The following is a 13084-nucleotide window of genomic DNA, read 5'->3' as shown; positions in this document are numbered from 1 at the left end:
AGTATTGCTATATGAGATACTATTTATTTGCAGATGTACACTCAAGTACTATGTGATTTATTTATGTAATTTAAGCATTTAAACTTTAGCTTGGTAAATATTTGCCCTAGCATGTTTGTATTTGCCTGAGCATATTTAATAGGCATCATTACTTTCAGAGGCTTCTTAAACATTCCTAATAAAGCCATCAGCTTTAGAAATTAAACCAAAATGACACAAATAAATATGATAGCACTCAAGTTGAGAACTAGACCCTTCAGTCCAAAGCCCTTTCATTTGCAAGGCGTCAAGATTTTCAAATAAGATACCCACATGCATAACTACTATCATGCAAAACTATTACCACAGCATTTCAGACCAGATACAAACCAAATTTTCTCCCGATACTCCCCCAGCCCTCCACCCCCACCACAAGCAACCAAAACTCAAGCTGTATTCATTATCCTACTGAGACACAAGACAAAAATAGACTAAAAAGCACCACACACAGATTAGATAGTTGTGTTCATTTCCAATGGTAACACACAACCAGCAAATGCTCAGGTAGGTCACAGCCTCCAGGCATCCCACTTCCACTATTCTGTGATCTCCTCCTACATCCACACCACCATCCTGGAACACCCGTGCTTCCCTCACCATCTTTTAGGAGCGGAGATGTTTACAAAAACACATACTTGCACTAGCTTGCAGAGAACAGGCACTTCAAAAACAGCAACAGGCCCCTCAGCAGAAAAGTTGCAGTCATTATCACTTAAAAGAACACATTGCGCCCTGAAGATATGTAAATTCTCTCAGTTTTGGTCAGTCTGCTCCTCTAACAAAGATGAGAGTGACTTGCAAAACACCTCATCAAGAACTACAGAGACTACTGACCTTGCAGCTTCAGACGTTTTGAAGCCTGCACAATTAGTTTTAACACATATGGAGGCTGTTGGATAAAGTGTCCTTTAGCTGAACATTGCTCATTATACACTAAAATGATTATGTAACCAATATGCAAACATCTAACCAATAGGCTCTTTAATGAATGTAGTGATAAGATTTTGTATATACTGGCTATTACTCTTCTTGCTGGCATGCTGGCTTTATTCCAGCATCCAGACTTGCATAACTCTTTAATAAACAATATCTTGTCTGTGTGTGCTACAATTTGCCTCTTTTTTTTTTTTTTTGCACACCTGGTGACAGAACCCTGTTTTTGGGAAAACTAGGTTAAGGCTTCTTCTGAAGAGGGTTAAAATGACCCTCAAGACCTTAGCATTAAATATTACTCTTCAGTGGCATCTCTTTTTCTCCAGTCCAATCAAGAGCTCCACCATAAGTGGAGAGCCTTCATAAGAGACTCAGAGCCTTCAACCCTCTCTAGGTGGTCTTGGCTGTTCACCGTTCTTCCAGACCCAGGGTTACAGCCCTAATAGCACCAGCAGGGTTAGATAATTCCAGCACTCCTAGGTCTTCTTGGAGCTGTAAGCTGTGGTGACTGAATTGATCAAAATAGCCTATTCAAAGGAGGCAATGTTTTATGTCAACAACAGGACAAAGAATGACTAAGGTCCGGCTTCTTAAGCTAAATGTCAAAATGATGACAGAAGAGTCTATCGAAAACCAGGACTAATTAGTTCTGGTATCCACATGATTGCTTTTTAATACAGTCTAGACACATATTAGTTTTGATACATAGTTTGTCCTTAGGACGTGTCAGCTTTTGCAGCATTTTTTATTTCAAATCTTACTCTCTGTTGGTCCTCCAACCTTTTATACTTGTTCACAATTCTTTCTCCCAGTTCTCCTGCTCTGTCCCAGTCTTGCTACCGGTCCTCGCCACCAAACCACAGAACTCAACAAGACTGGTAGTAAAATAAAATAATATTAAAGAAATTAATGATTACTGTCCTGTAAATACAAGCTAGCAAATGAGACCATCTGAAGCTGCTGGCTGTCTTCCTATGGCATCTAACAAAGTAGTCCCTTCTTGAACTAATAACTTCTTTTCACCTAGCAAACCATACGAACAAAAGAAACAAACCTTCATGTAATACTGTGAACATTCCCACTACAAAAGAGCTTTTCTTAAGGCGAGTCCACAAGGAATCCAGTTATTCCCTGCCTAACCATCTTGCAGACAGAGATAACAAACTGCTGTTTCAAATCTCTTGTCACCTTGCAAAATAGTTGTTTACAAGCTTACACTAGAATTGAAACATCAACAACTCTTCTCAGCTCTTATTTTTGGGAAAGTAGCATTTAGAATCCCCTTTGGGATTCTAGAAACAGAAAAAGTTCTTCAATTCTGTCAGATCAATATATGCATTTGCAGGAGACCAAGGAACTGACTTGGCTAAACAGCTTGTGCTGCAGAAGCTGCAATGAACCTGCATGTGGAGGCAGATTTTGTTAGCTTAGGCTGATGTTGACTTGCCTTGGTGGAATTCAGACCCCTCATTACTTCGAATACGTCTTGGCTTTACTAGCTGCATGATCTGTTTGTTCCTTTGAGATCTTCCCCTCAGCCCCCCAAAGTTCCTTCAAATTAAACACACATGGATACATCTAATGCACATCCACAGTAAGTCAAGCCACAAGCTAACCACAAAGCTAATAGAACCTTTGCTTTTTGCAGATGCTTGAAGCCAAATCAGAGCACAAAGCTACAGGCAGACTTTCTCAGCAAACTAACATCTGACAGTAAAAAAAAATAATATTAAACATACCTCCTACAGTTTCTTTAGTAAACATCTCCTTTTCTCTTCTTGGCAAGCCATTTTCTGCTCACATATTTAGCCAATTTTCAAATCTGATAACTCACGGCATCTGAGCAGCCATTAAACAAGCACCTTAAAAAGCCACTTGATGAATCACAAGACAAGCCAGGACAGCCCGGACACACAGACACTATGACAAAACGAGGCAGGAGAAAAGCCACTGAGCTACCCAGCCTATGAAAAAGAGAACGACAGTAAAACACACCATCCTGCAGGTCACACACACACAAGCTGCCTGAAAAAGAAACATCTATTTGTCAATTAAAATGAATGCCTACATTTTTCACAAAACCAAACCAAAACAAAAAACCCCAAGGTAAGCATTTTGGCAAACTACCTTCTAAAAGTAGTTCCACAGCAGCTGAAGTACAACCTAGAAAGGAGGGATGATGTAATGAATCAAGGCTTAGAGGACAAAGCCCAGCTTAGTGAGTTGCACACCCACACCGGCTCCATACAGCCCTACAAACTAACAACAAAAGTCTTCCCAACCAACCATACCTGCTAAAGATTTAAGTTACAGGAGAAACAGTGTTGATTACTGAAGTAATATACCGCAACAAAGCTTTCTGTCTGTGCTCTACACAAATGAACCACATACTGGAAGAATAAAAATGCTCAAACCTACTTAGCCACGTTACAAAGATTTTTATGCGGCATGATGAAGCTAACCACAGTCTTTCCATCTAAGGCTCTTCTCTGCTGCTCACGACACACCCAGCTTCCCTCAGCTTCAGATCACAGTTCCACATGTTATTGTGGTATTTCTTTAATTATTTAGCTGCCTTCCATATTATTGATCAATATTCATATTCCACATTGGTCAAATGCTTTTAATTTGTTTAGCTCAAATAAGTGTTAACTTCATTTTTCATGCCCTCAGCCAGCCTCTTTTGAATTTATTTATTTTTAAGTCTGTCAGAGAATGAAAATGTATTTCTAATTGTTATGACATTATGCCCCTGTACTGACGACAAAAAGTTATAAATTTTAAAATGACCTCTACACCTGCAGAGAACAGAGAAACACCTTTTTTTTTCTTTTTTCTTTTTTTCTTTTTTTTTTTTTTTTTTCTCTGAAAAACTTTCACATTGTGATACAGATGATAATTCCCTTGCAGTAAAGGGCCATTGCCCTGTGAATAACTGGAATGTTATGCTAAACAACAAGAGCACCAAGTCATCTTAAATCACAAGATCTGGTAAATATATTCCACATTCACTGAATAACAATGGATGCATTGTACTCAGTTTTAGGCATTTGATTCCTGTCTTTTCAACAAAATGCCTTTTAAATTTCTGGCTGTAGGCAGAGCCAGATGCTGTAGGTGTACCACTTGTCCATGTGGAACCCCTACAGATGGCACAAAGCTGTAGAGGGAGCAACAATAATTTTTTGGAAGCTACGCTGTACAAATGGGATTGGAAACCCAACTACCACACAGGCACAGTAGTTAGTTTAAGCTTAGATAAACATTTCTTAAATAAATATTAATTGATTCAATTTAATTCCAATTAACTGGACAGGTAAACATCTAAAAGGAAGGGAGTCACTGTATCAGATAAAGGTGGTGGCAAAGATGCATAATCCATCTGGTCATTACCTTCAGAAGAAAGGGAAATTTATCACAGCAAAAGCCTTGGAAGTTATCTTGAAGGCAAAAAACATGACTCATAGCAAATTTGTATAAAATCAGAAACACACCATACACACATTCTCCATTGTTAGTAATACACCACTATTGCCAACAAAAATTATTTATGTATTTATGTATTAACAAAGTCTATACCTTTGTTATATGTTTGATTGAACCAACTGTGAGGTTTCTTCGACGTTGTTTCATGCCTGGAAGATCCCAAAGGTGATCCAGCACAGTCTCTCCTTCTTCTAGTACATATTTCCGACCCTGGAACTTTGGCTTCTCATAAAAAATCCAGCTGTAATAAGGATATAATGAACTCAGTTGTTGCTCTTGGTTAAGACTGTCCTTATACAGCACATTTGCTGGAAAGCTCAGTAATGAGCTCTTCTTATCAAGCCAGCTATTGGACCTTTCTTATGCTATCGCTCAGTAGCCACATTCACTTTAGATAGATACAGGGCTTGTACTTCTGTGCTTTAAAAGTAGAATAAACTGTTCCCCTCCAGGATGTAGCCTAACATAACTTAAAATATTAACTGTATAAAAATACAGCTAAACCACAAAGTAAGTAAAAAGCCTTATTTTACCACAACAAATATATTAACTGGCACAACAAAATATGTCTGGTTCAGGCAGATACTATGCAAGACATAAAACATATACATTCAATGGCATTCCGTATTTCTTCGGGCATGAAAGAAATGTATGGGAAACCAAACAAGGCTGCCTTAAAACTGCATAAATGTGACATGCATTGTTACTGTGGCTGACAGAAACATTCACTGCAAGCAGCACCAATTAAATTCCAATGCAACAGGTGACATGGTCCCAGCCCCAGCTTCCCAAAGCAAACCTAGAAACGCTTGGAAAATCTTCCTTAAAGGTAATTGTATATCCTTCTGCATCCACATTCCTCTAAATGCTACATTACAAACAACAGCTGAGATTGTTTATTTTATAGTCCTTTTTCAACACCTACTGTTTAATGAAACTGAACTGTAAAAAAAGAAAAAAAAAAAAAAAAAAGAGTTTCTTTGGCATACACGTGCTTCTAGTCATGATTATGACTATACTGTCTCAGCACTTCAGGCAGGAAGTCTAAACTTACTTGTGGTTCTATTAGAAACTTTCAGTTTGAAGCTAGCTCCCAGGAGAAACAATATATTTTGGTTTTGTACTGCAGCATTTGAAGCCTTGTGTCATGTTTTTTTCATTGTATCAGTCTAATTATAAAGAAAGAAAGAGACACCCTTGCAGATCAGACTTATGTCATAAATAAAAGAAATGAAAATACATGAGAAACATATGCACAGTCTTTTGGAAAGACTCTATTTAAATATGACCTGGATTTCTTACCATCCTCTAATTATCCTAAGTAAGGCTCCAATGGGAAAGATCCAGGACGTGGTATCTAGCACATCAGAATGAACTTCTTGTTTACTTTTATCGCCATAAATATCATAAATAATAATCTGAAACAACATACAATGCACACAACTGAGGGCTACTTTCAACATGCAGTGCAGACAGTTATTTTTCATTTGGAATAAAACCTGTTCCACTTTGTGCCCACTCAACTGATACACTATGCAGTTTCTTCTTTTATGAAACACTCTACTGAACTGAAACAGCAGTTGCTAAAAGAAATACAGTAAAATTCCTAGTTGCAGGATTTTTAATAATATTATTTCATTATTAGTATATGCACCATTAAAATACAGAAAACCAGACTATCAAGTTCAGATGCTTACCATTCAAAAATTTTGCTATAACAACTTATTCCATACGTCATATTGATCTATGTGACACAAATTCTGCTCACCTTTCCCGGTCTTGGATTGTATTTGAGACTTGCCCTGTCAATGAGGTTCTGAAATTACAAGTACATGGAAAACAACTATTAAGATCCATAACAGCAGCACAAACCACTCTTCCTATAAACATGTGACTGTCACTAGCTGAAACAATCAAGATTTGTTTTACTGTCATTCGGAGTTGGTGCAAATGGTTTAAGAGAATCAATCAGCAGAAAGCAGCAAGTGCTAGAAAGGAAAAAACTACTACAGAAGATGTAACTTCTGAAAATGTATTACCCTTTCCCAGCAATCAATAAACTGCATGTCTTAACAGTGGTAAAACCAAAACAGACCTCTAACACAGACTGAAATCCTCCCAACATCATGGAAGGACTTTATTCTTCAGTAACGCATTTAGTCTACACGGTCTTTTTAATTCCTAAATATTGGAAGAACAGTTTCCATAGCCTCATCTGCCATTGCTCCAAATAAACTAAAAAAAAAAAAAGCTAATCTATGGAAGTGGCTGTATTAGTTTCTTGCTATATGACCTACTATTTGTAGAATACTCTGTGATGGAACAATCAAATAGTCTAGTAAGCAGATATTTATATTTTTTGGACAATACAGCTCTACTAATCTCAGAAGTGCAAGAAATGAAAAAATAATTTTCATATAAAAGGCAATTTCATCATCTTCACATTGAAATGTTCCTAACATGGACAAGTCTCTGTTTTGCTGTTATACAGACTCACTATTATGCATATTTTCCTACTGTATTTTCTACTCACATCTTCTGTTTTACAATCAAGCCACTTTTATCTGTGTGCTGAACAAAGAATACTATGGTTTTAAAATCATTTTATCAGATTATTTTTTAAACTATGATCTTAAACAGATGAACTAATTTTGTTTATGATAAAGAATTAACCTTAAAAAGGGAGGAAGGGGAATAAGGAGACAGCAATCTTGAATCTGGACTAATCACTTGACATGACATCTTACCGCTGACACTTCTCCCAGTTTTGGCATGGTGTTGTCCTGAGGCCAGTGAATCTTTGGCTGTAACATATCCTGGAGAATGCTTCCAAACCTGGTTCCCTTTTCAGAGGAGCAATTGCTGGCAGATTGCAAATACTGGTAGTACACACTTGTTGAAGGACACTTCAGAGCAGCATCAGCTTTCTGTGAAACTGGCTTACAAGGTGTTTGACTGAGAGAAGCCTCATCTGGAAACAGTTCTGGTTGCTCCTTAGAGTCAAGCTGTTCTTCTGAAAGCAGAGGTGATTGTTCAGGAAACAAAGATCTAGTTTGGTCATTTGATTGAAGGGTTGTTTTTAAATTCCCTCTCCACTGAGTGGAAATACATTCTTCTTGTCTCTCAACATCAAGCATACTTTCTTCATATGATGATTCTTCCTCCTCCTCGTCCTCCACTCCCTCCTCCTCGTCCTCCACTCCCTCCTCCTCCTCGTCCTCTTTACTGAACTGAGTAGTAAACTGTAGTCGCTCAGAAACCGACTGAAGAAGCGATAGCACAGAAGCATGGTCCATGTTATCTTTAGACACTCCACTAGGACGGCCTTCTGGCGACACATCTGTGGAAAGTAAGTCTTCTTGGGAGCTGTCGTCTTCGTATATTGGAGACAAAGAGAAAGGATATACTCTATAGCGCTTGGCCTCTACACTCAGAAATGACGCTGAGCTATGACTATCTGTTGCTTCAGTTAACTTGTTATCCTTCCCATAAAGACAGGCTGGCTCATGTTTATTCTTCGCTCTTTCACCCATTAGATGACCTATATTATCCAAAGGCAGAATAGAAGAAGAAAGGGAACCAGTTTGCATATCATCAGTTGAGACAGACTTGTTCTCAGTTTGAAGGGCACTTTCATAAATGATAGTAAAAGAATTGTTTTCCCACTGTTCAATTAGTGGAGAAAAGGCTGTAAGATTCGTCGATTCCTTCACATTATTGCTACAGTCCAGATCATTTTCTTCACACTGATCGTTTCTCTTCATGTCTTGATCCTCCATTTGTACCTGCTTCGGATTCTCATTATTTTGGGCAAAAATGGTGTTGAAGTAGTTTTTCCCTTCGCTGTCCTCTACAATCACAGACAATTCAGGTACAGTGAACTGTGTTTGTAATCCATCATTAACCTCTGCTATCTTACTTGCCCCTTCTGCTAGTTTTTCTTCACTCTCCACTGCCTTTGAATCTTCTAAGGTTGCTTGTACTTCTGCAGGTACTTCTTCTGCAGCCCCTCTTCCCCAGTCATCATATGGACTGTCCTCTGCACAGCCTTCCAGAAAACCCCAAGGACTGCTTTTGTCTTTTGATTCACTGTGCATGCTAGTACATTCTTCATCAGGCATAGAAGATGACAAATTAATGTTTACAGTTGGCAGCAATGTGCATTCTGGCACATTTGTATTATTGTATGAATCTTTTGACTGCAATGACGGAAGCATCTCTTCAGTCACAGTTGTGTCTCTATGTATTGAAGGTGAAGATCCATTAGTTTTTCTACTAGTTGCTGATACTCCAGCTTTGCCACACAACTCTGCTGCAGCCGGATGTTCACACGTCTTTCTATCATACTTCTCTGTGGCTGGTGTCATAAGATCTGATTCTGGCTTTGCAAAACTACCAGTGGGTAGAAATCCATTTGTTTGACATATAAATGCATTATTTGGTATCTTTTCACCTCTTTGGTACCAATCTATGCCATTTTCCATACTATCTGGAAGTAAAGGAAGACCTGAGCAATCTGCCTTTTCACAGTTTACAACTACATGCTGAGTTTTCTCCTTCTCTGTTGGTTCCTGTATTTTGGCTGGTAACTTCATATCCACGTTTAAAATCTTTGGGGTTTCTGCCTTAGGTTTAGGCTCAATCTTTTCAAAAGACCTTTTGCTTTTGTTGCCTTGCCACTGATTGGATGCCAGTTTTTGTTTGGCTGAATAAATGACTTCATCAATTATTTCTTTTGCTTTTAGTGCTAGTGCACTATGTAGGTCAGTTTTATCAGGGAAGGAAGATACTAGCTTTTCATCTTGACTATTTGTATCCACTGTTTCATGTCCTGTAAATGAAGATGGGCCTCCTCCTCTGCTCTCATTAAAATGTTTTAATGACTGCACAGCTGACTGGATTTCTTCTGCTTCCAGCTGTCCTGTTCCCACTTTTCGATCATTTAGAATATCTGTATTTATTAAACCATCCTTGCTCCTGCAAAGCTGGCAGACACCAATGGCTTGTTTTGCTATTATTTCTTCTATAGCCAAGTGTAAAACTGAGTCCACAATTTCCTCAGCCTTTTTAAACAAAACAGCCGCATCATAGAATTTAGTCTGTTCTTTTCCCTTCACATCATCATCTTCACATATCTCCTCAGAACAGAGCTCATTTGACTCTGAAGGTACAGCAGTTGTTCGATCATGCATCACAGAAGGGGCTTCTGAAACAGCAGAAGCACGGCAACCAAGACTCACCTGCCCCACAGCATTTCTGTTCGCACCCTCAGTACAGAATGACTGTGACGCCATTTCCAAAGATTTCAAAGGATGGACAGGTGATGGCATTGCCTCTGCCAAGACACCGACATCAGCCTGTTGAGCGGAGGAGGCCTCCTCTGCCTCATCACCAGCTCTGGGCCTGGAAGAATAACTGTTCCCCTGAGCAATGTCCAGCTTTTCCAAGGCAGGAACGGAAAGGCTGGAGGCTCCTCCGGATCTCAGAGCAGGTGAAGAGGGCCTGGGGATGCAAACGCCCCTCACATCTACTCCAGCAGCAGAGAGAGGAAGCATAGCTGGAGTAAGCTCAGGTTCCAGAGAGCCAGCCAGGCATGAAGCTCTTTGGTCTCCTGAGCAAGGTGGCACCTCGGTCGTTCTGTCCTCAGGGATTATTCTCCTAAACTCAGCAGGTGGAAAAATAAAGCTGTCCTGTTCAGAAGCAGCACGCCATCTAGCAGTCTGGCCATTTTCATGGCTAGTGGCAGGAAAAGGCGTTTTTCCTTGGCTGTCAGACGAATAATCTAGTACTGTGGGTGATATCCTAGGGTTACTACAGTTTTCCTTCTTGGAAGAAAAATTAATACACCTATCTTCAGAAACAGGTGCAGATTTAGAAATTATGTCTACATCAACAACTTTTTCACATATAAAAGCAGAATGGTTGGTTGAAGGTCTTTCTCTGTATTTTAAGACAGAATGAGAAACTTCCTGAATGCTTCCTTGCGACTTAGAAATACTAGAGTAAAGTTCAGAGACACAATCCTTATGCTTAGAAGGAACGAGAGCAACCTCAGTCGTACCAGTCTTGTCAAGTTTAGAAGCAGCAAGAGTATTATTGTCTGTCCTGTCAATGCTGACTGAAGGGCGAGGTACAGGCTTTGCTGTGTTATCTTCTTTGAGTGTAACTAATGCTTTGGCACCAATGCCTTGAACAGTTTCAAGGGAAACACAGCCACAGTCGTGGACAGGAACTGGGCTTTCCAAGATGCTCATCTCTACAGGCTCAAAGGATTTGTTCTTCTCACAGTCAAGATCGGGACAAGAAGCAGTCTCTCTCACATCTTCTAAACTGACTTCTCTTCTCCCTATAGTTTTATTTTTGGTCTTACAACTAGGATGAAGAGAAGTTGAACAACAGTCTCCATTTTCAAAAGAAGACTCAGAAGAAACAGAGAGAGGTGCTGTCAGCTCATCAAAATTAGATTTTGTACTCTCACACCTGTGTATGCATGACAAAACATTGGCAAGGCTTTCCACTGCATCCTCAGGTAAAACCTTCATTGTTTCCACACTCTCAGTTTCTAGACAAGGTAAACCAGTCTGCAGCATGGCAGTATCCTTAGAATTCTCCACATGGATCAACTGGTGATTATTTTGTACATGTATTATTTTCCCTAACTCACACAGTTCTTCATTACAAGTCCCCCTGCCCATGACTGTATCTTCATTGTTTTTAATAGATGACACCGAAGCAGTTAGATTACCTGCAGATATGCATTTTTCCCCCCTGGACTCTGCGCTTAGTGAAGTGGGTACTTGTTCAATAGAAGGTAAAAGTGCAGTAGCAATACAGTTCTGTGAATTGTGCTCTCTTTCCACAGTAGCCACAATTTTCTGTATACCACTTTGTCTTGGATCATTATCGTCACTCACACTAACTGTACGCTGATCTGCTTGTTGCTGAAATGTAGCGCTACTGGAATGATGCACCTGGACATCCAATGTTCTCTCCGAGTGACTATCCATTTGATGATTGCAGCAATATTCTCCCTTACTCATCTGTAGTTCTTCGTTAACTGTCTTATATTTTGATTTGGGTGAATGTAGACAATCATCCTGCATTTCTTTTGTGGACTCCTTATTAGCTGCTTTACTACAATTATTTTCTTCGTCAGACTCAGAAGTGGCACTTTTCTCTTCCTGAAACTGAGCTTCTGCTCCTTCCAGCAGTCCAGCTTCTTTTCTAACCAACTCTCTTGCAGAACTTACATGAATCAATGTAGAATTGGTTAGGATCTCATTGTTTCTACTGCTAGATGACAGTAATGAATCTAGTGAATATGTCCTTTTAACTGTTGTTGCAGCTATCGTAGCTGTATGTTTTAAGTCTATCTCATGAGATGACTCAGTAGGTGGAGTTTTGGTCTTTGAAGTTATTTCATGTTTACTGCTACCCAAGCAATGCTGAGCTTTATGAGACTTTGCCATTCCCATTTTAGCTGCAGAAGAATTTACTATGACATCATCCTTGTGATCTTTAACCTCATCTTCTCCATTTTCCTTTAAGTGTTCTGATTTTGGGGAGACAGTTGTTTGGATTTCTCTATTTTCTTTGATCATTGAACCATTTCTGTTCTCAGTACTTTCTTCTCCTTTTCCAGCCATTTCCAATTGATTCTTCAGTAGCTGCCTAATCCTTGCAGAACCTCGATATGTTGCATAAGTGACCGCAGGTGCTTCTGGCTTCCGTTGTGTCTGCCTGTAACAAGGATCATCATTATCAGCACAAGACAGACTAAATAGCTAGTGTGATGATAAAGGTTAACACAAACTGCAGATGAACAACACCGTTTCCTTCCACAGGTTAGCACAAACTATAGATTGCATGCAATACTATTTTCCTCCTTTTTCTGTCCTTCCTATATGGATTTGTGTGACAGATGATGCATACGCTACCTTTTAGTGAAGAAAAAACAACTTAAACTACAAGCAAAAAGCAGATGTTGCTATAAAATAAGTCTATATTTTGCTTTTACTAGACAATGGAATCACTATTTACAAATGCCACTGCAAGTCAACATTTGCAGTGACAGAAATAATTATACTTTTGTGAAGATGTTATAACCTACTACAGCAGGCCTACACTTCAAAACAAAAAAAAAGTTACTGTACTAATATTCATTAAAATATTGAATTGAAATTTAAATTTTTACCCAGGCTCTTGCTACATTGGTAAGGAACAAAACTAAGAGAAGCAAAAGAAAGTGAATGAGGATCAGGTAAGAATGATGACTGCTTGAATGCTGGAAGAAATACTGAAATAAGAAGCCTAGAAATGTGACAAGGACTTAGTAGATCTATCCATTCATCAGCCTCACATTTAGTAGCAAAAAAACTGAATGCAAAAATGAACAAACAAATAAAATCACAATGGAAAAACATTGATCCTGATCCTTCACTGCTCTTTCTCATACACTAATGATAAATTGAGCGCCTGTCAATTTCAATTTTCTGAAAAGGCAGTTTTCCTTCTTTTTTAAAACTAGCAGACATGACAAATACTCACCTTTCTTTCTAATGCTTCTGTCCTTTCCCCCTACTTTTTTGTTGGTTAAAGAATTATCAGCTTTTTCATTCATCCCCTT

General features: G+C 39.0%; 1 protein-coding gene across 1 annotated transcript in view; it reads right to left on the bottom strand.

Moving 5' to 3' along the window:
• CRYBG3 (crystallin beta-gamma domain containing 3) overlaps window positions 1-13084 on the bottom strand; it is a 94192-nt gene that overhangs the window by 39053 nt on the left and 42055 nt on the right. Inside the window, exons 4-7 of the mRNA XM_065076659.1 lie at window positions 7206-12198; window positions 6227-6274; window positions 5761-5876; window positions 4552-4699 (exon numbers count right to left, since the gene is read on the bottom strand). Of these exons, the coding sequence (XP_064932731.1) occupies window positions 4552-4699; window positions 5761-5876; window positions 6227-6274; window positions 7206-12198 (5305 nt within the window). The remainder of the gene's footprint in view (window positions 1-4551; window positions 4700-5760; window positions 5877-6226; window positions 6275-7205; window positions 12199-13084) is intronic.

The sequence above is a fragment of the Columba livia genome, chromosome 1 (assembly GCF_036013475.1).
Source record: "Columba livia isolate bColLiv1 breed racing homer chromosome 1, bColLiv1.pat.W.v2, whole genome shotgun sequence".
Classification (NCBI taxonomy): domain Eukaryota; kingdom Metazoa; phylum Chordata; class Aves; order Columbiformes; family Columbidae; genus Columba; species Columba livia.
Note: the sequence above shows the minus strand (reverse complement) of the source record. Positions and strands in the feature narration are given on the sequence as shown.